At 39.8% G+C, this 25,218-nt stretch overlaps 2 protein-coding genes across 9 annotated transcripts; one reads left to right on the top strand and one right to left on the bottom strand.

Annotated features, from left to right (window-relative positions):
• The first annotated feature begins 628 nt into the window (after positions 1 to 628).
• On the top strand, positions 629 to 14,306 carry LOC119909571 (acetyl-coenzyme A synthetase 2-like, mitochondrial). 5 transcript variants are annotated; one of them, XM_038727829.1, is made up of 15 exons: positions 634 to 1,046; positions 1,329 to 1,425; positions 1,508 to 1,707; positions 2,690 to 2,865; positions 3,447 to 3,599; positions 3,851 to 3,998; positions 4,341 to 4,463; positions 4,577 to 4,714; positions 5,668 to 5,760; positions 10,889 to 11,001; positions 11,564 to 11,690; positions 11,827 to 11,954; positions 12,221 to 12,284; positions 13,639 to 13,760; positions 13,840 to 14,306. In XM_038727829.1, exons 1-15 carry the CDS (start codon positions 746 to 748, stop codon positions 14,014 to 14,016), a joined length of 2,160 nt encoding a protein of 719 aa, XP_038583757.1. In that variant the 5' UTR covers positions 634 to 745; the 3' UTR covers positions 14,017 to 14,306. The 5 variants fall into 5 exon arrangements, with proteins under 5 accessions (XP_038583760.1, XP_038583762.1, XP_038583761.1 ...); XM_038727830.1 differs by lacking the exon at positions 4,341 to 4,463 and having other exon boundaries at positions 635 to 1,046; XM_038727833.1 differs by lacking the exons at positions 12,221 to 12,284; positions 13,639 to 13,760; positions 13,840 to 14,306 and having other exon boundaries at positions 633 to 1,046; positions 11,803 to 11,944.
• abcd4 (ATP-binding cassette, sub-family D (ALD), member 4) lies at positions 5,371 to 24,561 on the bottom strand. Of its 4 annotated transcripts, XR_005445480.1 has the most exons (20): positions 24,180 to 24,560; positions 23,700 to 23,818; positions 23,319 to 23,446; positions 22,285 to 22,424; positions 21,922 to 22,038; positions 19,592 to 19,717; positions 19,174 to 19,224; positions 18,788 to 18,882; positions 18,574 to 18,695; positions 17,908 to 17,999; positions 17,629 to 17,718; positions 17,197 to 17,402; positions 16,538 to 16,629; positions 16,322 to 16,358; positions 15,876 to 15,925; positions 15,664 to 15,716; positions 15,477 to 15,553; positions 15,147 to 15,262; positions 14,595 to 14,789; positions 5,371 to 5,504 (listed from the first exon to the last, which is right to left on the bottom strand). XR_005445480.1 is itself a non-coding variant. In XM_038727835.1 (19 exons), exons 1-19 carry the CDS (start codon positions 24,218 to 24,220, stop codon positions 14,691 to 14,693), a joined length of 1,851 nt encoding a protein of 616 aa, XP_038583763.1. In that variant the 5' UTR covers positions 24,221 to 24,560; the 3' UTR covers positions 14,219 to 14,690. The 4 variants fall into 4 exon arrangements, 2 of the variants coding, with proteins under 2 accessions (XP_038583763.1, XP_038583764.1); XR_005445481.1 differs by lacking the exon at positions 5,371 to 5,504 and having other exon boundaries at positions 14,219 to 14,789; positions 15,457 to 15,553; positions 24,180 to 24,561; XM_038727835.1 differs by lacking the exon at positions 5,371 to 5,504 and having other exon boundaries at positions 14,219 to 14,789.
• Between the last annotated feature and the right edge of the window lie 657 nt (positions 24,562 to 25,218).

Genomic DNA, 25,218 nt, shown 5'->3' on the forward strand with positions numbered 1-25,218 from the left:
AATAGACCACCTGCTCCACAGGTGCTAATAAGGAGTGACCTCTGACCTCACCTCCCTCACTGATTTCAGTTAAAGGTAACTGGAAAGCACAGCTGGTATAAAGTCCTGTGAAAACGTTACAAGCCTGAATCTTTGTTTTCTTTCATCTGTTGCAACATTTGTGATGTACATACTGAAAATAATGTCCGATAGTTAATGTGTACTATGTGTACAGTTAACATGAATTATCTGTTTCTCTGTATAAATGTATCTGTAGCCTCATTAAAAGTTACTGATATTTAAAGCCGTCTTCCACTCAAAAATTTGTTTTGCTTATTGTCTTCACCTGGATGTTTCTCTGATAAGTTTCTCTTTGTTCACCATAAATCTCACTTTAAGACTTATTTTTATGAGCATGACTTTGTGACATCACAACTAGTTTAGAAACCAGCCTTGAAATCTGGATCTTTAAATGAGGGACAAGAAGTCATTATAGGCTAATTTCCACAATCTTGCAGAAAGAGAAACCTTTCTTTTCTTTTGCAACTTTACTTCCAACAAAAGATAAAGTGTCGGCACATATGTACCGCCCTTTAACGCATCACTGCTCTAGCCTCCTCCTCCTTCCCCTCCGGAGATTCCAAGTTTTTCGCCTCACTTAAAGAGCGGCAGAGCGACTTCCAAAATTGCTTAAACACTGACTCGTCTGAGAAGGAAATGCTTTGCAAACATAACTTCCGCTAACACGCAATACTTTTTCGCTGTCATGATGTGGCTGCCTTACAGATGCACCTCAAAGTACGCAGTTACCGTCTTCAGATCTTATTTCCATGTTTTGAGTCGAAGGAGATGTAACATAACGGCGTTCATGCCCGAGGCTGCGGGCTTTGAAGGCGCGTCGAACCGCTCGGCCCTGCAGGAGTTTTCCGTCTCCAACAGTGAGAGCTTCTGGGCCGCTGTGGCGAACAAGAGACTGAGCTGGATCCGTCCTTTCCACACGGTCCAAGACTGTGATCTGAGCCGAGGCATGATAAAGTGGTTTGAGGGAGGAAAGCTGAATGTGTCCGGTAAGACTGGGTTCCCATTTAATAATAACACGACTAATGATTGGATTTATGGTGATTAATTAAAGTGATAATCGGAGGCATTGATTTTATTTCCTTCTGACAGACACAGTTTCCCATGCTGCTTTTTGAGAAACACTTCTAAATAAAACAAGTCTAGAGACAACAAAGGGATCATCATGCAAACCAGTCTCTTAATCAGCATATCTATTCAAAAAATACCTTAATCACCATGTGACATTTTCTATGAGTGTGTGTATCTGGTTTCTAAATGGGTTGATGCAGTGAACTGCCTGGACCGCCATGTGCACACCTGTCCTGAGAGGGTGGTCCTGATCTGGGAGAGAGATGAACCGGGGTCAGAGGTCAAGGTCACCTACAGGTCAGCAGGTTGGATTTAGTGTGGGTGTGTGTTCCTCCTCCTTTCGTCCCACGTAGTTAAGTTCATTGATATCTCTCTACAGGCAGTTACTGGAGATGACATGTCGCCTGGGCAACCTGTTAAGGCGGCGTGGCGTGAAGAGGGGGGACTGCGTCACCATCTACATGCCTCCTTGTCCTCTGGCTGTGGCGTCCATGTTGGCCTGTGCCCGTATCGGTGCAGCACACAACGTGGTGTTTGCAGGTTTCAGTGCTGAGGCCCTCGCAGAGCGAATCAGAGACGGTGAGATGGTGTGACTCACCTGCTGATGCCGTCTGACTGAGATGACATATTTAAGTGACTGGGCATAAAACTGTAAACAGGACACATTTTAAAGCTGCACTGATCAATATTATTTTATTTTGACAGTAGATCAAATCATTATCTGTAATGTGCAAGTGGTTGCTTGCAGTGACAAATGCACAGAGAAGTATCACCCGACCCTGCAGCTCCGATCTGCTACGAAACATTTTAGCCGCTTTCATCTCGTTGTCTTGGTTTTAAAGCTGCAACTTTACTGTTTGGTTCAGTCTCACTGTTCTTATTAACCTTGTTTCCAGCCACAGCAGGCAGCGGTTTTCAATGATAAAGCCCTGATAAACCCACTGCACACTACCTGACCAGCGTCAAACGACAGCCTAACAAAGTTAATGAGTAGCAGAGAGCCAAGTTTTTTGGGGGGAGGGAGTTGGTGGAGACCAAAACCAGAGCTAAAAGGAGAGTGAATTTGGACTTACATTTACCGTGTAGACACAAACACCACTCTAAATGAAAGCTAATGTTGCTGTGTCTGCTGGATGTGGAAATTGATAATTGTTTGCTAATATTTGAATCATAACTATTTTAAAGGATGATTATAAGGTTGCTGATCTTTCTGCTTCCCCCAAGTGGCCAATAATCAATTAATGCTGTGTTCATTTCTAAATGAGTTGGTCAGCAGGACATACTGTTGCCTGAGTGAAGTATCTGATTTCCTGGATCAAAAGATTATGATTGCCTCCTCACTCTTCACCTTGTTCCTTGACAGAAACTATTCTTGGGCCCTTCTCCTTATAAAGTTCAGTGTGTGTTCAGCGATATAATCTCTGTCCTTAGCCACAGTTTCACAATATTTGGGTACTAAGTTTGAAACTGAATCGAAATGCAAGAGGTAAAAGTGACCACAACAGTCAATTAAAAAAATAATCCACCTCAGCAGTCTGATTTCTTAACATCCTGTTTTCAGCCCAGTGTAGCACCGTCATCACGGTAAACCAGGGCGTCAGAGGGGGTAAGGTCTCCGAGCTGAAGAAGACAGTGGATACAGCCGTTCAGAGCTGCCCGACAGTACAGCAGGTGTTCGTTGCCATGAGAACAGAGAATCCGCTCGCCATGACAGCCAAGGACGTTGCCATGGAAGAGGTAAGAGTGTAAGCCAATCAGAAATGAATTAAGAGCAGCTGCACTTTGTCACTTTTCCCTGAATTAGTAAAGAGTTGTTTTAAATGTTGATTTAGCAGAAATACAGTTTATCTTAATAAATTACTTAATAAATAAATCAGTTAAGCAAAATTGTTCATTTTGATCAACTAACGGATTAATCAATAACATTTTTTGAGATTAAAAGTTTGAGATGTTGGAAACAGCAGCTAACAGAACAGTGTCACACCTAGGTCCATTAGTAGCTGTTCTGGAGCTTCCTCAGCAGAAGAAAAATGGAAATTTGAACGTCTAAGCTACACTTCCCTGAGGAAGATCCTGTGATTCGATAGAAAGCTCCAGAACAGCTACTAAATGGACTAACCTTAATTCTTATGCCTTTGTTACTTCTATATTTTTAGTTTCTTATCCTTGCATCATAAAAAGTTACATTGTACATGTTGCACACCATACATCATGTTTCAACCAGAAAAAGTTCATAGAATAAAGTTTGTTCTGTTGTGGCTCCATTACTGAATGTGATTTTTAACAAATGAAAACTAAAAATTCACTTTGCCGTGCAGGAGATGCTGAAGGAGGACACAGTGTGCGAGCCAGCTGCCATGGACAGTGAGGACGTCTTGTTCCTGCTTTATACATCCGGCAGCACGGGGAAGCCCAAAGGACTCGTCCACACTCAGGCTGGATACCTGCTGTATGCTGCACTCACTCACAGGGTAACACCAAGCTCGACCTGTGGAGTCTTGTTCTTATTTTTTAAATCACGCAATGCATAGTCACAGCAGATTCACAAACATTGTACTCTAGTTTTAGCATGGTGTATCCACGTCATATAGTGAACTCAAGGTATATTATTAACCAAACTTCCACCTTAAATAGTATTATACTTCAAAACATAAAAAGGAAACGAAACACCCAATCTTCTCTTTTTATCCAATCATCCCATCAATCTTCCCTCTCATCACAGTACGTCTTCAGCTACCATGACGGAGATGTGTTCGGCTGTGTGGCAGATATTGGTTGGATAACAGGACACAGTTACAGTGTCTATGGGCCCCTGGCCAACGGGGGAACCACTGTCCTGTTTGAGAGCACTCCCATTTACCCTGACCCAGGTATGAATGTCAGCACTGTATCAGACTGGTCGACAAATTTCTAATAAAAATAAAACTCATCTTATATTACAAAAAAAACTAAATACCTTTAGTTGAAAAAGTAAACCCTCTAATTTGTCATATACTCACTAGTTTTCATTGTATGATTTTAATAACATTTTTAGTGTCATGTTGAAATAAAATTTAATGTGCTGTGTAAAGTGTGTTGGCACACACCTTCCAAGTATTCCTGTCCTTTGCCAAGAGCTCTGCGTGCTTGTGTCTTTGTCTATGAATAACTGTTTACAGTTGAACTTGGCCTTACCTTCCACAGTCCTAATATTAGGACTTCTATATACTCAGGAGTCAGGACACACTCATCATGTGTGTCATCAGCACACACACCTTGTTACTGTCAAGATGAAACTGTCCTCATCACCACTGGGCAGAATGAAAAGCCCTCTGGTGTTAGTCGTAACTTCTCAGGTGACGGCTTCTGTCTAATTTCTGTTCTGATTTTGAGTTTTCCATATCATCTTAGTACATAGTAGTGCATCCCTTTGGACCATGCTAACACAGACGTGTTTTGTTGTTCACAGGAAGGTACTGGGAGATGGTTCAGAGACTTAAGATAAACCAGTTTTACGGGGCTCCCACAGCGATACGCCTGCTGCTCAAGTACGGAGACCAGTGGGTGCACAAATACGACCGCTCCACCCTCAAAACTCTTGGCTCTGGTACGCAAAAACATGCTACTACTTAGAAATACCATTATTTGCTCAATAGCTCTCCATTAAAAGGAAGATTTAGGTTTCTGCAAGATGGTTTTCATTTGTATTGTAACACAAGCAATCAGAAAAACAGCTTTTGAAAGCAACTGAAATGGAATATCTGGCTCTACTTAAGAATAATTGTTTTTTATAATTGAGTAAAGATGGATATTGATGATCAAAATTTTCCAATAATTGGCCAACAGAATTGAATTGATTGATTTTCATTTGAAAATGACAAATTCTTAAACAAAACTGATGCAAGCTATAAACTGAATAATTTCAGTGCAGCATCGCTCAAAGTGCATTGTCTTGTCTTAGTTTTCCAGCTTGTGCAAATGTAAGACTGTTGTATAATTACATCTCCCTCACTATCACAGAGGTAGTCTGACTTTGTGGTGACTACGTTTGTTTAGCATATCATTTCCCTTTTTACTTTGATGCGTTAGCATGCACTTTATTTACCCAAGTCAACCAGCTGGCACTTGTCCACATCAAATACAGTATGTACACACACACACACACACACACACACACACACACACACACACACACACACACACACACACGTGTCATGTAATGGAAAGTTACTGTATACATTCCTTTCCTCTAAGCACACACACATGTTGCAGACTTAAATATATTAAAAGTCAAGCAGGGCCGGTATGTCAGTGTGCCTCAATGTTCCAGTGTCCACGGCTAAGTCCAGCATGCCAGGAGATCAACCTCGCACACACAGAGATGGACAACTGCTCCCCTGAAAGATGAAGCAAATGGGTTAAAAGACAAACATTAACATAAAGAATGGAAGTCCTCGTCCTTTTTTCAAAACCTAAACAAAATATGGATTGGTCTAAAACAAAGTACACAAACAGCACGTGGCAACAGTATATGATTATACGGTGCTTGTCTGTGTGCAGTGGGTGAGCCCATCAACACTGAAGCGTGGGAGTGGTACCACAGAGTGGTTGGGGAAGGACGCTGCCCTGTGGTGGACACCTGGTGGCAAACAGGTAACTGTGAATACACCTGAAATTGTGGAATTAATTAGCTACTGGAAACAAAATGAAACAAGACTAATGCTGCATCTCAATTTGGATGCTTCCCTTAGTACACTTCCATGTAGTACACCATGTACACTATGTACTTACTTGAGTAGTGTGTGAATGTAGACTGGGTATTGTCTCAGATCGAACACTGCTGTTTTGCACTTACCCGAAATGACGATAGCAACATTTGACCACTTCTTATTAATGGTGAACTCCAACTGAACAGAGCATCACCACAAAAGATACTGATGGCTTCTATCTGTTAACAGTCCATTATAAGTTGTTGAGATATTTTAGTCTGGCTCAAAGTGGTGGACCAACCTACATCCCCAGAGCCTAAAAACAAGTCATCACAAAAATGACCAACCAACCAATTTGATTGGATTTTCATGTTGATTATAGAAAAATTTAGGGGCGGTAGAGAAAGTTGTTTGTTAACAGCAGTGCTGAAACAATTAGCTGATCAAATTAATTATTCCACATGAATCACTTATAATTCTTGTTATCAGTTGGGTGATTTGTCAAGCATCCCAGTCATTTGAGAAGCTGTAAGCGGCAAACGATAACGGCTGGAGACTATTTTGGCATTGGGGTGTTTAATGCTTAAGGCTGAACTTTTACTTTGTTATCAGACTGCAGGTTGCATGGTTCAAACTAGCCATTGCTGCTGCCAGCTGCCTGTTCTGCTGTTGGAAGAACTGGATAAGTTCTTCATCCCACACTGTACATGCATTGTGTCTGTGATTACTATCGTACATTTTGCCTGTTTTTTGTGTTATAACTCTGTGTGCTCTAACTTTCTTGTGATATGTCGTCACCAATTAATTTGAACACAGACGCCCCCGGTACCGGGGCAGCACGCAATTGTCAAAACCACTGACTTACTTTTGTCTTATATGCCATTTAAGTCCAAGAATCAGCGGATTTGTTGCTCAGAGTATCGGCGGGCGCCTGGGACCTGTGCCTGCCTTCTTCTTGCCTTTTTTTCAGAGCATGTGGCGCTTTCTCACACACGGTATTTTTTGCCATTTGTTGGGCGACCTGTAGGAGCTACATACACATCCAGGGTATCAAATGAATGTTCTGCTCAAGCAGGATCGATTGATGCCCCCACCACCACCACGTGGGATGTACCGTTCTCAAGCTACAGACCTGTAAAGCATGGGCGTGCTTTTGGTGACAGGAATGTTGATGAATATTCACTGTTTTTATCAATATTTCAACGTTATGTTATTTGGAATGTGGTTGTATGGACATAGTAATAATAGTGTTTTAAAGATAACTAAAAGATAAATAAAAGTCAACATTTAAACAGTAAATATTGCCAAAATATGAACATTCGCCTGGTATATTTTGAAAATATTGTATGATAACTGTTGTATTTTAGTTTATTTTCATCATATTTACAGTAACCAGGCGTCTTTCCTGGAAAAGGGCTGTTTTTTTCCAACAGGTTAACCAAATCTAATTTATTGTATTCACATAGAACTTGCTTTTGTCTCTCATGCTGTGACTCTTATAGTAGCATTTTTCATCACTTTTTGACAGGATCACAATCCCTCCACAAAAGGCCCTTAAGTTCATAAACTTTCTGTCAAATGCAGCCACGTCTGCAGGCACAAAACAGCCTATCAGTTGGCCTTAAAGGGGAGAGCAGTCTGCTCCGCCCTTCCAACAATAATAGTATTACATAACATCGGGACTGTGGTCAAGTGTGCGCACACACAACATTACAGTACGTGGGGGGAGGAGACACACACACACACACACACACAAATATAAAGTGAGGGGGTGTTTCTATCCCCTCTGGACTCCAGAATCAAACCAGATGTTTTCCTCTCAGAATTAAACATCTGGTTTCAGGAGCAGCACACCAGAACCAGAAGCATGAAGTAAACAGTCAACCTTTTTTTACTTGATATTGAACAATTGTAACAGTCAACATTGACACCATTGCCATACAGACTAATATGACTAATAACACGCGGCAATAATTTAATCCCATCTTCACTGTTTTGTTTGTCAAAACTCTCACATAAGCCAGTTGAAGATGTTATGATCGTAGCAGCCAAAAGAGCCATGTCACAAAATGGATCACGGTCGTCTGGAGAGACTCCGCTCAGCCTATGCTCTTCCCACTTTCAGTTGAGTCTCTATAGTACAGTTTGTACCCCGACCTGCTTGGAAACCTACAGAAAATGTTAATTTGTTCTTTAGTTTGTTTCCATTTTGAGCACAGAGAAATAAAAAATAGAATTGTTTGTTAAAAAAAAATAGGGCTTGTAAAACTGTGACAGTATAATTACAGTATTTGCACTGGGACACAACAGACTTGTCAAATTTGTCCTTCACACTTAGTATAACCTGTGATGTCACTGCAAAATAACTACATAATAATAAAGTAGCTTATGATGGGACATAATGACAACATGTTAGAAATCAGCAGATTTCACTAATCGCAAAATCACTTTCGCGATGAACTGATGACTGACACTGTGTTTCATCCTCAGTCCCTTCAAATTAGATTGAGTAATGACCAAATGGAGGAAAAGCTGCATTAATTACCTTACAAATGGCAAAAATCTATAATTAATTGACAATAATTAAACATCAGAGCATCATGAGCTTGAGAATTACAGACACAGATATGACCCAAATACCCCACTTCAGTAAAAAGGATTATATTTTTGTTATTTTCCTGGACCAGTGTTTCCAATTAGGACTAAGTGGCATTATTCATAAATGCCATTTGGTTGATCTGAGAGCAAGTAGCCTGTTTAGAGAGAAAATTTTATTTTGATCTGCTGTTGGCATACGGCCTCCATTGGATCATACAGGACGCAGAGGGCAAGAAGATACAGGAGGTGCTTTGTGGAATTTTAAGGCAGAAGAAAAAAACATAGTATATTTATAAGTATCCACAGGTTTAAATTACTAGTTTGGTATTTTGGGCAATATGCTCATTTGATTTCTTGCGAAGAGCTAGAGGTGAAGATTGATACCACTCTCACGTCTGTATGCTAAACATGAAGCTACAGCCAGCAGCTTGTTAGCTTAGCTTAGCTTAGCATAGCAAGTGAAAACAGGGGGAAACATCTAGTGTGGCTCTACTGAGGCTCAACTGGAGAATGTTGGGTAATTTCTTTGTGTGTGTGTGTGTGTGTGGTGTGGTGGGGGGGGGTGTTGTAGCCCAGAAGTCTCACGGTTACAGTTGATCTGAGCAGGATGCCAGTTGCTAATGCTATTGTGGGATCATCTGTTGTGTCCTACTTTAAAACGGGTCCCCTCTGCTGTGAACCAACACTACCAGGCGGATTACGAGGGTCTCTGAGGTCCAGGCTAACCTAATTTAATTTAATGTGCTTAGTATGGCTGTAATTCCACAATCTACATCTGTAGCAATGAGAAGGGCTTATATTAGGTTTACAGTGTTAGCCAGCTCTGTCATGTATTATATTATTATTATTTTCCTACTTGCTTCTCTGTCCCTTTCATTTTAATCAAATATTGATTTGCAATTATGTTTTTGTGTTAAGGTTAATTATTTGGCTTTCTGGTAAGCGTTGCACTATATTAATCTGGTCTTGACCAGTCTGTGTAGAACTGTGTGAAGGTTCATCTATTCTCAGTCTTTTACATTCATGAGACATTTTTAATTCAACATCTTTTGTAAAAGCACATCACTTTGTCTATTATATTATGAGACTTTGTCTTAAGTCTCATAATATTATATATAGTCTTATTATCAAAACACAACAATAAACAGGGTTCACACTCGATGATAAACTCACCTTTGAGCCTTGAAACTATTCTTTCTTTTGCCCTTGTGAGCTGGTTTGAGTCCCTCACTCTTAAAAACCAAAACAGGCTGCAATATATAGTTAAGGTGTGTGGCAAAATTTCCCACAATCCTCTGACTAACCTAAATTCTGTAAATGAGACAAGGACCCTCAAGAAGGCACAATCAGTCCTGTCTGACCCAAGTCACCCCCTGAACAGCTGCTTCATTTTGTTGCCATCTGGCCGCAGATTCAGTCTGCCTAAATGCAGGACAGACAGACACAAAAACTCTTTTGTCCCTGCTGCTATAGGCTTTTTTAATAATTCAGTGTGAGATGTGGACTTCTGTGTAGTATGTAGTTTCTTACTGATGTTGGCTTGTTTTGTATAACCTATGTGTTATTTATGTTACATACTGCTGCACAACGAATTGCCCCCCAGGGATAATAAAGACTCCTTGAACCTTCTTTTCTAGAGATCATATTCCAGGACTTTTCCAGAGATGATCTAGCTGGTATGAAAGACAGGGAACACGTTATACACTAATATGTTTCTCTATGCCGAAGTCTATGGCTACAACTTATCTATGAAATCATCTATTACATAGAAATGACATGATATTGCCTTTTTTAATGCTATGTTATAATATTATTTTTACAGTATAGCCTAGTATTTTTTTTGTTTTGTTTTGTGTGCTTTCTTATTAATCATATTTTAACCACTGCTGCCTGAACACCAATGACTGAAGTCTCAACACAAATAAAAGCCTACAATGTTGCCTACTAACAAACTAACTCTCTTGAACTTTAGTTTTCTAAAATCACTGTGGTCCTTTGCCCAGTTGCAGTGTCACAAAAAGTGCTGTTAGCCATTATTTTGCTGGAGTTTGATGCAAACACAGCTGGGCTACAATTCATTGTATTGACCCTGGCTTCCTCTTCATTCTTATCCAACTTTCTCAGCAATACACACATTTGAAACCATTGCTCCAAGCCAGAGTTGAAACACAAAATTTAAACTGTTAACCAATTAATATAATTCAACTGTTTAAAACAAGTTGAGAAGAAAACGTTAATCTATAAGCCTAATAAAAACTACTGCAGTTACCAGCTAGCAGTGACTAATATTTACCTTTAGAGGATAATGCAATTTACATTGTAGGACATTTAACTTTTTCTTTCATTTTCCAGGTGTTTTCCATGGCTGGAAAATAAGTCCACTGTTTTCCAGGTTTTCAAGGGCGAGTGGGAACCCTGATAAAAATATAGGCCACCAGCTTTATAATCTGCCTTGTTTCACTCTGTGTTCTCAGAGACAGGTGGCATCTGCATCAGCCCAAGGCCATCAGACCCTGACGCAGAGATTGTCCCAGGAATGGCTATGAGACCTTTCTTTGGCATTAAGCCCGAGCTCATGGACCCTGAGGTGTGGCGCTCATCACTGTGTGACTGTGTGTGTGTGTGTGTGGCGTGCCATCCCTGCAAATGTTGGATGGCTGGGAACAGCCCGGAGGAAGGGTCAGATTAGGATTAGTCACCAGCTGTGTCACTTTTGATACCTTTGATACCCACCCTGGTCCCACCCGTCAGTCCCGCTCTGTGCGTGCCAGAGTCCCCATTAATAATCTGTCATAACACTTTGTGGCAACTGCAGTTGCACAGATTGCACAGACAGTTGGAGTGGTGTCTCTGATCTGATCTCTCTTCCTCCCACTAAACAAAAACACACACAGACGCTTACATACAGCATTTTGAGAGGACGATATCCACAAGGCTTAATGTGGCGCTCTAATTGTGAGTATAGGTATGTAGGTGTATCAGTGTAGTTGTTGGACCAATCACCAGTGTCACTGCCTATACAATGTTGCAAGTAACAAGACAAAATACATCACATGGCACAATTTTTGCACTTACAACATTATTACTCAGTTATTATTTTGTCCTTGTTTCTTGCATTAACAGTTATCACTGTTTTATATTTTCTTCAGGGAAAAGTGCTGACTTCCAACCACACATCCGGAGCTCTGTGTATAGCTCAGCCTTGGCCTGGTATGGCCCGAACCATTCATAACAACCACCAGAGATTCATTGAGACCTACTGTCAGCCTTATCCTGGTACAGTACGATGTGTTCCTAACCGTCTGTCTTTATGGTGTTTCTCAACTCATTTGTTGTTTTTGGCGAGCACCTTATGGAAATTCAACTGTCACTTTCTTGTTTTTGTAAGGTCTCTAAATCTTTGTGCCAAAAGGTTACTTCTTTACTGGTGATGGCGCCTATCGCTCTAAGGAGGGGTATTACCAGATCACCGGCCGCCTTGATGATGTCATCAACGTGAGCGGTCACAGGATTGGGACAGCAGAGATAGAGGATGTAGTCGTAAGGCCAATCAATGATTGACAAATAATTTTCATTCTCATGTAACGGCAACATGACAAATATGTCAAGTTTATATGAAAGCGATTAAAAAATTTATAGCATTAAAATCATTAACAAAACTATATACACAAGTAATAAGGAAAGTCATTTCAGTTTCATTAAAAGTGCCTTTTTAGGTCCTTTCACCATTTTCCAAAGCTCAAGCCAATCAAGTCAAATATTTTCCCATCGGGTACAGACGGTTCTGATTGTGATTTCTGTAACAGAATCACTGCTCTGCAGTGGCCGAGTCTGCTGTCATAGGATACTCTCATAACATCAAAGGACAAGGTGAGCAAGAAATATTTTTTTTCTGCGTAAATCAGTCAGAAAATGTGATTCCAACATAATGTAGTTCACAGGGGTAGATACAGTGCCTTGCGAAAGTATTCGGCCCCCTTGAACTTTTTGACCTTTTGCCACATTTCAGGCTTCAAACATAAAGATATAAAACTGTAATTTTTTGTGAAGAATCAACAACAAGTGGGACATAATTATGAAGTGGAACGAAATTTATTGGATATTTCAAACCTTTTTAACAAATAAAAAACTGAAAAATTGGGCGTGCAAAATTATTCAGCCCCTTTACTTTCAGTGCAGCAAACTCTCTCCAGAAGTTCAGTGAGGATCTCTGAATGATCCAATGTTGACCTAAATGACTAATGATGATAAATAGAATCCACCTGTGTGAAATCAAGTCTCTGTATAAATGCACCTGCTCTGTGAAAGTCTCAGAGGTCCGTTTAAAGTGAAGAACAAGGAACACACCAGGCAGGTCCGAGATACTGTTGTGGAGACGTTGAAAGCCGGATTTGGATACAAAAAGATTTCCCAAGCTTTAAACATCCCAAGGAGCACTGTGCAAGCGATAATATTGAAATGGAAGGAGTATCAGACCACTGCAAATCTACGAAGACCCGGCCATCCCTCTAAACTTTCAGCTCATACAAGGAGAAGACTGATCAGAGATGCAGCCAAGAGGCCCATGATCACTCTGGATGAACTGCAGAGATCTACAGCTGAGGTGGGAGACTCTGTCCATAGGACAACAATCAGTCATATACTGCACAAATCTGGCCTTTATGGAAGAGTGGCAAGAAGAAAGCCATTTCTTAAAGATATCCATAAAAAGTCTCGTTTAAAGTTTGCCACAAGCCACCTGGGAGACACACCAAACATGTGGAAGAAGGTGCTCTGGTCACATGAAACCAAAATCGAACTTTTTGACAACAATGCAACAACAATGTTTGGCGTAAAAACAACACCGCTCATCACCCTGAACACACCATCCCCACTGTCAAACATGGTGGTGGCAGCATCATGGTTTGGGCCTGCTTTTCTTCAGCAGGGACAGGGAATATGGTTAAAATTGATGGGAAGATGGATGGAGCCAAATACAGGACCATTCTGGAAGAAAACCTGATGGAGTCTGCAAAAGACCTGAGACTGGGACGGAGATTTGTCTTCCAACAAAACAATACAATCTACACTGGAAGGGTTCACAAATAAACATATTTGAAGCCTGAAATGTGGCAAAAGGTTGAAAAGTTCAAGGGGGCCGAATACTTTCGCAAGGCACTGTAAAAATGTGATCGCAATGTTAGTTAAGAATGTCCATCATAGTATTGTCTCTGTGTGTTGTCAGGTGTGTATGCCTTTGTGGTAATAAAAAAGGGTGTGGACGTCCAAGAGGCAGACCTGTCCCAGCAGCTAAATGACATGGTATCTAAAAAGATCGCCAAGTACGCCTGTCCAGACTGCATCCAGGTAACTCTGTCTCACTGACTTTCTACTACTTTTGACTTGTTTGTCACTTGGTCATGTTTTTCTTGGGTTGTTCTCACAGCTTGTCCAGCGGCTGCCAAAGACACGCTCAGGTAAGATAATGCGGCGGGTGCTGCAGAAAGTGGTGGAGCGAGACTTGGACGGGTTGGGTGACCTCAGCACGCTGGACGATCCTGCAGCAGTTCAAGAGATCATCCAAGGTCACCGTGAACTGTGCAGTAAACAACAACCACGATGATGTGTTTTCTGAAGAGGAATATAAAGTCATGCTTGCACATTACTCTTCGGTTTCACTCAACCAGACTTGTGCCAATGTAACAAATTATATTAAAATGTTTTTATTGTACATATGACATTTTTGTGAAAACAGGTAAAAACCCTTAAAAACTGCATGTATAAGCAACAGATGTAGTCTGCTCTTGATAGGAGTTACAAAGAGCTGAGAACAGTGTGTGTTTTTATTACATAATTGGAACTAATATTCCCAATGTAATGTGAACATAATACAATAAAACAAATGTAATCTCACATAAAAAGGTACACAAGATTTTGGTCTAAAAGGTCTCCCCCCCCCCCCCCATTTCCTGTCAGGATGGACGAATTTACTCCATTTAAACCATCTGTCTTTCAAAGTATTTGGGTCCAGAACATTTTGGTAGAGCTCTCCTTTCTGACCCACAAGCCTCAGTCATCTTCCTTGGAAGAATGTTGCACTCCCACCCACTTTCTGAAGCTCGTATTTAACCAAGCTGGCTGGTGAGAAACATTGTTCTCTTAAACTGCCTGTGGATATGAGAATATATGGTTTTAAAGTACCTTGTTGAAGAGCACTTGAATGTTAGTAGCTTGAGGAATTTAGGAGTGTTTTCTGTTCTCGTCTCCCACCCTGATGCTTCCTGCATGTCCAGGGTTTTAAAGAGCAGACTCTTCGGTCACGTGCCCGCTGCTTCTTCTTAACCTGGTTAACTCCCACCGGCCTTCTCCACACAGTTTCAACTGGATATCATGGTACTGTGAGAAATAGAGAGGCAGAGTTAATAAACTTCGTAGATTTAGACAGATAAGAGAGCAAAACGTGAGACAACTGCTAAATCGTAAGAATTGAAATTATTCATGGATAAGGAATATATATATATACATACATTATATATATATACACACACACACGTGTATATGTATGTATACGTACATATATAGACATATACGTGTGTGTGTGTGTGTGTATAAATATATGTATAATCTTCACTTCCATCCAGATTTCTTCATTTTTATTCTTAATTGGTGGATTTTCTGGTGCAAAGTGGGCTAAAGTGAAGCCGAGCCATTCTTTTAATTTCAATCTTGTTGACAGATGTGTTTTCAGTCTACCTTCACCAGGCTGCTCCGGTGTCCCAGACTGACCAAAGTCATGCCAAGCTGTTTACAGGTTCGGTACAGCTGTGCTTCTGCCTCCTCCGTCAAAGCACTGGTGGCCTCATCCAACACTGCAAAGAAGAAATTAAAATTAAAAATGTAAAAAGAACACAACACAATAGTTAAAAAAAAAGCAACTCTAACACTGAGGACAAGGATGAAAACACGCAATGGTTTTACATCTGAAATGCTAAATTTAGGTGTTAAATCAAAGACAAACTGTCAGGATGAGTGAATGTCTCAGATGCTTTCATGAAAACGTTACCGAAATCCAGAACACCACACCTGCATATTTGGGCTGCAGGTAGAAGAGTCGCGCAAAGCAGAGACGCTGCATTTCACCTGGAGACAGAACATCATACCTGCAGAGAAATACTAGTTCAGAGCACATTTTAAGAAGTGGAGTGTCCAGTGCACACATTTAGTGTTTCACTTTTTCATTGATTTTTTTTCTTCTTGTATTTTCTCTTACCAGTTCCAGTCCACCTTTTCATCTAGGCCGCCTGTCCGCTTCAGGAGACTGGACTGGAGCACAGATAGAAGTTTAAATAAGGATTAGTGAATGATTAAATGTCAAATAATTTAATGACATATTAAATGTGAATAAACAATTTAGCAAAAGAGATTTTAGTTTAGGAATATTAGGAATTTACGGATGAACAAGCTATGTGACAAGTCACTCACCACTCCAGCTAGCTCCAGGAACTGTATAATTCTGTTATCGTCCGCTGACCCTGAAAAAAAGGGCGCTCACATTACGAATATCACAAACCCAAATTACTCACTCAGTCCAGGAGGCAGCATCAACACAAAGTTACGTGTCACCAAGATCCAAGTTTAGATTCATATAAATATAAACGTTATACCTATATATATTTATCTTCTTACAACACTGATCGACTGTATCAGTGGTATTCTCTCAATATTATTGTAGCATTAAATGAGGCACTTTAATCAAACAACATGCTGCTCTCAGGAGATGTTTGAAAAGACGTGTTTCTCTGGCTTTTGATGTATTAAAATGTTTAATGTAAAGGTTCTAGGACTCCAAATGAAATGATTTGGATGTTTGTAGGTTGTTTTTTTTTTACCAGAACATTAAATGATTAAATTAATGTGAAATCAGATACCTGATGCAGGGTAAATATCCTTCAGTGGGTAGATCACCTGTTGCAGAAGAGAGGTCCAGTTAATCCTCATTCATTCTAATCTCTTTAGATTTTGGTAGAGTTTAGCACTTGCAACACACATATATACATACACATATATGTATTTTTGACAAGTTACAGGCTCTATAGAGAAACAACCCTTGAAGAAAAACAAACATAGAAAGAAGAGACAGCGACCTGTTCGCGCAGCGTGCCATCAGTCAGGTAAGGTTTCTGTGGCAGGAAGAGGGTTCCTCTGGGCCCGAAACATGTGGTCATCTGGACAAAACCTGAGGAGACAGACGATGTCATGAAGCTACTAATGTGTGGAGATATCACAACGCTCCCTCTCCTCCTATTTGGCCATAAACACAGATCCTGGATCTATAAAAACAAAACCTGCAGTAAGAGCCTGGTGCCCTCAAAAATATACCTCAAAAACGTTTGGTAAAAAATTTCTTGACAATATGTCCGTATATCTATGAGCTGTTTTCACACATATTTCTGTGTTGAGTATTGTTTTAAAGGACATGATGTGAAACAAATTTGTATTTAATTAAGACAAAACAGGGAAGGGAAAACATGACCACAAAGTATTTGAAGTAAAAATATGCTACTACAGTACATACAATAAAACATTTTCACCGAGGGGCTCCAGATATTTTAAACTACATACTACAATTAACAATTTGAAATGTCTTGTAGACATTTGTCATTTTTTATTGTGTCTTCTGTCCAGGACCTGAAAATAATTAAGGACTTACACATTGGTCCTCTATTTGTATTTTTTATGTCATATTCACTCACATTAAAACTGATTAAAATGAATCAAACCTCCTGAGTCTAGCTGCTCTCACCACTGTGTGCCTCCCAAAGTCTGTTGAGGACCCTTAGTAGTGACGTCTTGCCGGTGCCAGTGTTCCCCACCACTAGCAGATGTGCTCCCTCACTGATTTTCAGACTCAGATCTTCTACCAGCAGCTGGTCTGAGTAAGGAGATTTGTATGAAAGATGGTCCAGGATGAAGGCCGTGTCCACGGGGCCTGCGTGGACATTGAAGTCACTGTGTGGAGAAATGAAATAAAAAACAAAGAACACGTGGAGGCTGAAAAGCTTTGTTATGAGTACTTTATATTCATTTTGTCATGTTCTTTTCCCTTTGTCTTGTTTTTTAATCTTGTCTAAGTTTAGCCGTGTGTGTGCATTATTTTAATATGCAGTTTGTTGCTTTAATCTCTTTGACTGGACTTTTTTGCAGCAGAGATTAATATAAAAGTGCTCGCGCAAACCTGTCAAAGTCATAGCTTTCCCCTGATGCCGGATCATAGTCACACTGCTTGTGTAGGATGTCATCCATCACCTCCCTCAGCTCCCCAATCCTGACCACACACACACACACACACACACACACACACACACACACACACACACACACACACACACACACACACACACACACACACACACACACACACACACACACACACACAAAAAGGTGGATGGCATGCACAAACACTGCTGTCATTATCTGTCCTCCAGGAAGTGACTATAGGTATGCAGCATGATACCTGTGGGTGTATCCCGCCACGTCTGACAGAGTGGTTGACAGGTCTATTAGCTGTGTGAAGCCATTTATCAGGTAGATGCACACAAAGGCATTCTGAATATGAACAAGGAGAGGGAGAACCAGAGCAGAGAGAGTAAATAAGAGACGGGATTATTACAGGAACACAACGCAGAAAAGGAAGTAACAATAAGTCACACTGGACATCAGCAGAGATATGAGACAAAGTCCAATTTAATACTGGCTCATTATAATGCTCAACTCTGCTTGTGTACATGTGTGATTCAGTTCTGAAGCTACAACACTTCTTTATGTAGAACAGAAAAGGCTTTTGCTGCCACCTAGTGGTTGAATTAGCAACAAATTAGAAACAGATTAAAATTTTATATTTTTATTTGAAATTTGTTTCTAAATTGTTTAACCTAATGTACTCTTCTCCCACTCAGGTCTACGTTTTTTTTAAATTATGTGTTTGTGCTTCTTGTTTTACATTGTTTCTGTGTCACGGCTGCTTAACCATATGACCTTTGGGGACAACAAAGATTGACTGATAAAGTTGACTGAAAGTGAAAGTCACACTTCTACTGATTGTATCATCACATCTTATTTTTGTAGGTGAAGGAACACACGGTTCTCAGAAGTGGGGAAAGGAAACAGAAAACACGCCTACCTTACTGATGAGCGCACTGAGCTCACCAGGAGTGAGACCATCATAGACACCAGTGAAGATGGGAATGGCAATTACAATGTAGCTGAGAAAAGCTCCAATGTAGTCAAAGGTGTTGACCCCAACTGAGAGGGGAGAGGTCAGAAGTCAAGTTTTAATCAAAGCAACTAATGAAAGACAGGAGACAGTGATTGAGGGATGTATAGGATGTTCTTACTATAAAGCCAGAGCTCTTTGTTTATTAGAGTCTTTTGAGTTTGCAACAGAGCCTGCAGTCTTCGGTCGGTCCTCATGAGCTCCACTTTACCGGCTCTAAAAACAGACAGCAGCATTTTTTTCCAACCTGCTTTAACTTCACAATCGGTGTGACTTGGTGCGTCAGAACTATATAGTGCCAAATACTGTACTATAGTTTAATCAAAGGAAAGTACACCAAGTACAGTTTCCATGTAAGGTATACAGTTAATGAGCATCTACACTTTCTGGAAATGTCTGTATTTCTGTTTCAGCAGTCTCTTTGCGTGCGCGATACATGCATGAGACACAGTAAAATAAATGAGAAAAGGCTGACCCTGGTATATAAATCATGTGGTTGTCTCTCACCTGTAAAAAGCGGCAGACTCTGCATTGACACGGATCTGCATGTGCTTGAATCTGGATATACAAAAACATATCTCAATATTGATTTCACTTTCAAGCAGCACAATTCAAGATTTAACACAATTTTCCTTCAACTGTTCCCCCAACATGAAATCACATTGTCTTAACTTGTGACTGTTATATTAAATTACAATTTCTCTGCAGGAAAAGCTGACACATATCCTGTTATTTCCTAAGAGGCCCAAAAAGCTGGCTCAAAGTCTACAGATACTTCCTCTTAAGAAAAGGACTGATTTCCTTGACAATAAAACACTGAAAGGATTTGCATCAAATGGAGGAGAACTGTCCGGGCACATTCTTACTAACACAGAAACTTGTGTGTTCACTGCTTGATACTCCATGACTCGCACACTGAACTTACCTGAAGTCTCCCTCCAGTTTTTCTTGCTCAAACAGAGTCGACACAATTGGCCCCATAAGGATTTTATTGGCAATGGTCCCAAGCACAAAGTAGCCAAAGATACTCATAGGACCGATCCAGCCAGTGCTGCAAAGCAAGGCGACTTTATTTCCTCTTTTCAAACAGAAAGGCAATTTAGAGTGCTTTACATAAGGAATTAAAACAACATGACAAAGACAATAAGAGGGAATATGCATTAAAACTGAATATATTTAAATACAATTGAACACTCAAATGCATATAAAAGATAATACTCATAATATTTACGGCATCATTTCGCTACAGCCCAAAAATAGAGCCTCACACTTTTTAGCCTACATTTAAATAAGTTTAAAGTTGCAGCATACCTTTAGGTTTGGAACCGACACATATATTGTGTTTTTTTCTTTTGTTTCTCTCTCATAACAGTCACCTGTCAAAGACTTTAATATATTCACTGACAACAGGTGAACTATCAAGGGCGTAACTTTGTGTTGAAAAGCGGTGGGAACAAAAGGTCTGAGATTAGGGGTGTGATGAAAGACTTTGGTCATGAGAACAAGATGAGAAGATATTTTAACGCTATTTTGAAAAAATATTCGATGTTGAAATATATGAGTGGGTCGGTCTGGGGGTTAATTTGCTGCATTCTAGAGACATTTGTTGCACCAATTTATGGTGTAAATGCCTTTATTTATATTAATTTACTTTCTTAGACAATGCACATTTGTTTCTTCTACATTTAAATTGCATTGCATGTTTTCTTACTGTGCAAATAAACCTTTCTCAAAGCAATTTTATTTGTTAAGTAGGTTCAAACTACGAAGCGTTAGAACCCTTTTATGTTTGTCTCTTTTAGTTATTATTATTATTATTATTATTATTTGTTGTCTGCCGAGTCGGCTCAAATTCCCGTGAGCTGGAATAAGCTAGAAACATGAAACTTGGGGGACTAACTGGAAAGTGTGTGCATGTGCTTCCATAGAAATATGAACCGAATCGACCACATGGTGACATCTCCTCCTAGACCGTAGCTCTGATTGCCACTAAATTCAGTGAATCATCGTTGGATCAAGCCTATTAAAAGTTGTATAAAACATGTTGATATCTCAATTACTTTTCAAGATATGGACCAATGAACTTCAATAGGGCCGTGGCTCTGGACATAAATTAACACAAATCGGCAGAGCCAATCATCACAAAACTCACAGGATATATTCAGATAAGCCCCAGATATACTTGGCCAGTTTGATGTACATACGCCACTAGGACGCTACAACCGCAAAAAAGGTGCTTAGCATTACATTCTCCAGTCATCACAAATCTCTCAGGATATATCCTCATAAGTAACTGAAACATGCCCTGAATGTTTCATTCAAATTGAACACCAGGGGACGCTATAAATGCAAACAAACTGCAGGTGATATTACAAGTAGTATGTAGCTGCAGTAGCGGAGGCTGCATTTTCAGAACCGGAACTGCATTTCTAGGACCCTTGTTTACTTTGATACTGTCAGCTAGCTGGCTGGCTAGCTAGCTATGTTACTCTTGACAGCCCCCTGAAGCAAATTATCTTTACCACAACCTGTGTGAGTGTGTGCCTAAACCCAAGTTACTGATTATATGCATGTCGACCGGTTAACCCTACAGCTGCGCAAGGCCAACGTGCTAGCAGACAGGGTTAACCTCCTTCGTGTTGCTGTGCATTACCACCACTACTCCACTAGATGGCGTTGTTGCAAAAGAACTACGGTCCTAGAACTGCGGCCCAGGGTTGCGGAGGTCCTGAAACTGCAGCCTCCGGTACTGCAGCTACATAATATTTGATAAAACGCAAATCAGGCTACAAAATACAAATTGTTTGTGCAATCAACACAAAACTTCCAGGATATGTCTACATAAGCACCTCACACATACACTGCAAGTCTAGTTCAAATCAACCACTAGGAGGCGCTATAAATGCAAAATAACTGGATATGGAATTATACAAATGAAGCTATTGATCAGAAACTGCCTGTTTAATCGCTACAAAACTTGCAGGATGTGTTTCATAACAATGTTAAACCACGTGTATGATATTATTTTGAAGTCACTAGTGCGAAACAAAGGTTTGAACCTGCGAATCGCCACTTGCGGCTATTTCTTGTTGCAAAATCAGCCATTTCAAAGTGATGATGCTTTGACTTCCACTTCAGAGGAGCTGATAAATGTATTACGAGTATGATAAATTATGATACCACAAACATCCTGTGACATGTAGTTGAACAAACTGAAGCTGTTTTTCAAATCATCACAGTACTCTACAAACTCACCTATAAAAGCACTGGTAGGTGTAGTAAGCCAGTGTGAATGGCGATACAATCAAACGACTAGCCATAGTGCTCATCTGCTTACACAACCTCTCCGCATCTTGACTGATTCGCTGGTCTCTGCAAGTCAGACGGAAAGAAACACAAGGAAAAAACAAATCAATTGAATTATTCCACTTTATAATGTCTATAATTTTGAACAGATAACAACTTTCAGGTGATAGAGTTGCATGGACACTACCTCTAACAACAGATTTATATTTGTTCATTCATAAATGCTGATGAACTGAAATCACATTTATTTCTATATTCTTTTTTTAAAAAGCACTAGATAAGACTACAAAGAGGAAAACCATTAAGGCTTACGGGTTGTCTATGTCCTCTCTGAGTACATTGAGTGTATAATAGACCCGGCCCTGGAAGTAGGCTGTATGGAGGCTCTCAGTTAGCGTCTTCCTCCAGCTAATATACATCTGATTGCAAATGTACTGGTCAAGACTTTTCAACTGCAAGAGGGAGACAGAAACACAGAGAGAGATGGAGAGAGATACAAAGAGAGAGAGAGAGAGAGAGAGAGAGAGACAGAGTTAGGTCTATTAGTGTGAGAAAGTTACACAACCACAGTCAATAACCAGCAGCTATATGTCGACATCTATGAGACTAACAAGGCAAAGGTAAACAGCCTCTAGCTAAAATAAATTGTATATAGAATGCCTGTTTCCTCAGAATAAAGTCAGTATTATGATAGGTGTTTACGACATCTCGGGTTCAAAATCCAACTATCATGATCAGACGTGTGCAGGCTGTAAAATCAACATGTCAGGATGTCCTGACCTTGTTGCTTCTGTGTTATCAGCAATCCAAATATAAACAATGTACAATAAATAATCTGACCGAATGGTAATAAAAGGTATACTTGGGCAATGCTCTATATTCTATATTTTAATAAATACATTTTCTAAATATGGTGTAATATCCAGTCAATAAATAAATTATCCTATTTTTAGAAATAAGTTACTGTTTATAGCATTTAATATACACACAAACCGAAAACCGTCAAACAAGCACCTACAGTAAAATTAGATTTTTCTAGTACATGGCATGATAAAGAACCTTTTCATCAATACTATTTGCAAAGTTATTATCCCAAGAAAAATCGGTGTAATGATGCAGTAAATTTTGAGAAAAGCCTTTTATTACTTAAGTTCTATTTTGACCAATGTATACAGGTTACTGTAAGTAGAAAGCTGTTGTTGAGAAGTGCAGAATCTAAAAGTACTTATTTAAAAGTAAAATTACTACTAATTTGTTTTGAGTAAACAGGCCAATCGGAAGCAGATCTGTGCACAAAGGAAAATAAGAAGCTTCTGGCCTCTGCCTCCACAGCTCCTTCCACTTACTGTGGAGTTGAGCAAGATGAGCACCATAGCTGTGGCCAACAGGTTCCTGAAGCTTGAGTAATCTTTGTCTGCTAGCACATTGTAGAATTGGCTGGGGAGGACACCCACTTGGTAAATGATCAGCTGCTCTGATGGCAGAAAAACAAAGATGTTAGCGAACTGTTGGGAGACTGTTTGAAACAGAGACTTGTAAAACAACGTAGGGAAATTAGGCAACGCCACAAAAGTCAGTGAATGCGTCTTGTGATAAGGCCTCATGAGAGACTGTTGTCATTAAAATTACATTTAAAGACATTTGACAGATAGCTTGATCTGCTTGTGACATTTCTTTCATCACATTTCTCCTCTTGCACAAATAGCTTTTGTAAGTGCAGCAATTACCTGTCAGAGTGACACCAAGCAGTGTCCCAAACATCAGAACACTTTGACTGGTCCATGATGGGAACAGGGTCTTCTGGATGCTGCAGAACCTCTGAACAAACTTCCAGTCTAATTTTAGTCTGATGTTGTGCACAGAAAGAGATATAAAACTGTATTAGAAAGTTGCAAAATTTGAATCTGGACTTACATCCCGTGTTCACATGGATGAAATGTGTGATTTTGTAATGACGAAATTCTTGCTTTAGTTTGCATCACTCATTTAAACAATTTATTTATAAAGTGATTGCTAAAAAACTACTTGCCTGGAATGTCCAATCATTAAGGAAATGTTTTACTGTTAAATTGCCAATAGCGTGATAATCATCAATTTAAATTAAATCTCTATACTAGAGAATTACTCAAGTAACTTAAATTAGCAGAGCAATAACAGAAATCCTTGCTGCTCCGTCAGTTTCCTTGGAAGTGCAGCTTCAGTCTTACCTTCTTGTCCCTCTGCCATCTGAGTTTTCCAAGCGAGGCATTTGGCACTTGCGGCAGGGGACTTATATTTATCCCAGATAAAACTTCACATATGTTTTTAGACTTGATGTAAGTTAAGCGAATATTAACCAGCAGACCGAGCTAGCTTCAAATTAACCAACGTCTCCAGCAGCCAAAGAAAAATATGGTTAACACTAACCGTTGCAACGGTTAACGAGGGGAATAACTCACAAATTTCTACAAAATTATTATAAAAAGTAACTCTCTTTGTTTCTTTGATGGCTACAATAATTACGTTAATTGTAACTTTAGCATTGTCTAAACGACCCTACTGCTCCTCTGCAGACTGACGTTTAGGTGTTTTGGTAGGTAAAACATAAACGTCCGGACGTCCGGTTTGACGTACTCCGATTTTTCAAAATAAAAGGTTCCATGGCATTTCTGCTTAAAAATGGTGGGCAATGTATTTCAGAAGCATTTGCTTTATTTGATGACATTCCAACAGCAATAAATCAATAAATCAAATGCTCTGACACAACAATGACAAAATCCGGTATATGTGGCTGTACCAGGACTGTAATAAACACGTCCAACACTGGTTGTTAGGTAGGCTATTTGGGAGTGGCCCAGATTGGAGAGCTGGGAGATTCTTGAAAAGCTTGCAAATAACTGCCTGATATAACAGCTTAAATCTTTCACTGATTAATGGTTAAAGATTGTTAAGGGAGAGTCAGATCATGTGCTGAGCTCTGTGAATTCTGAGGACAGCACAGTGATTAGGCTTGTTGCATGCGTGGGTCAAACTAAATAAAACCTTATCTAATTTGCTCAAAGGTTAAGTACGAACCCAAAGTGCTGGGAGACAAACACATGATCCTAACACTGCAGACCTTACCTTAATATGGACTGGTATTTTGAGCTATCAAAAACAAAAAATGCAATTATTTTGGAATTTTGCAATACTTCTCAAATGTGTAATTTTAAATTACGGTATATACCAATCAATACGTGTGCAAAGATTTGCTAAATCATTCACCCT

The sequence above is a fragment of the Micropterus salmoides genome, unplaced genomic scaffold (genome assembly GCF_014851395.1).
Source record: "Micropterus salmoides isolate LMB-PRFRI ecotype aquatic unplaced genomic scaffold, ASM1485139v1 Ms_hic_scaffold_18, whole genome shotgun sequence".
In the NCBI taxonomy this organism is placed as follows: domain Eukaryota; kingdom Metazoa; phylum Chordata; class Actinopteri; order Centrarchiformes; family Centrarchidae; genus Micropterus; species Micropterus salmoides.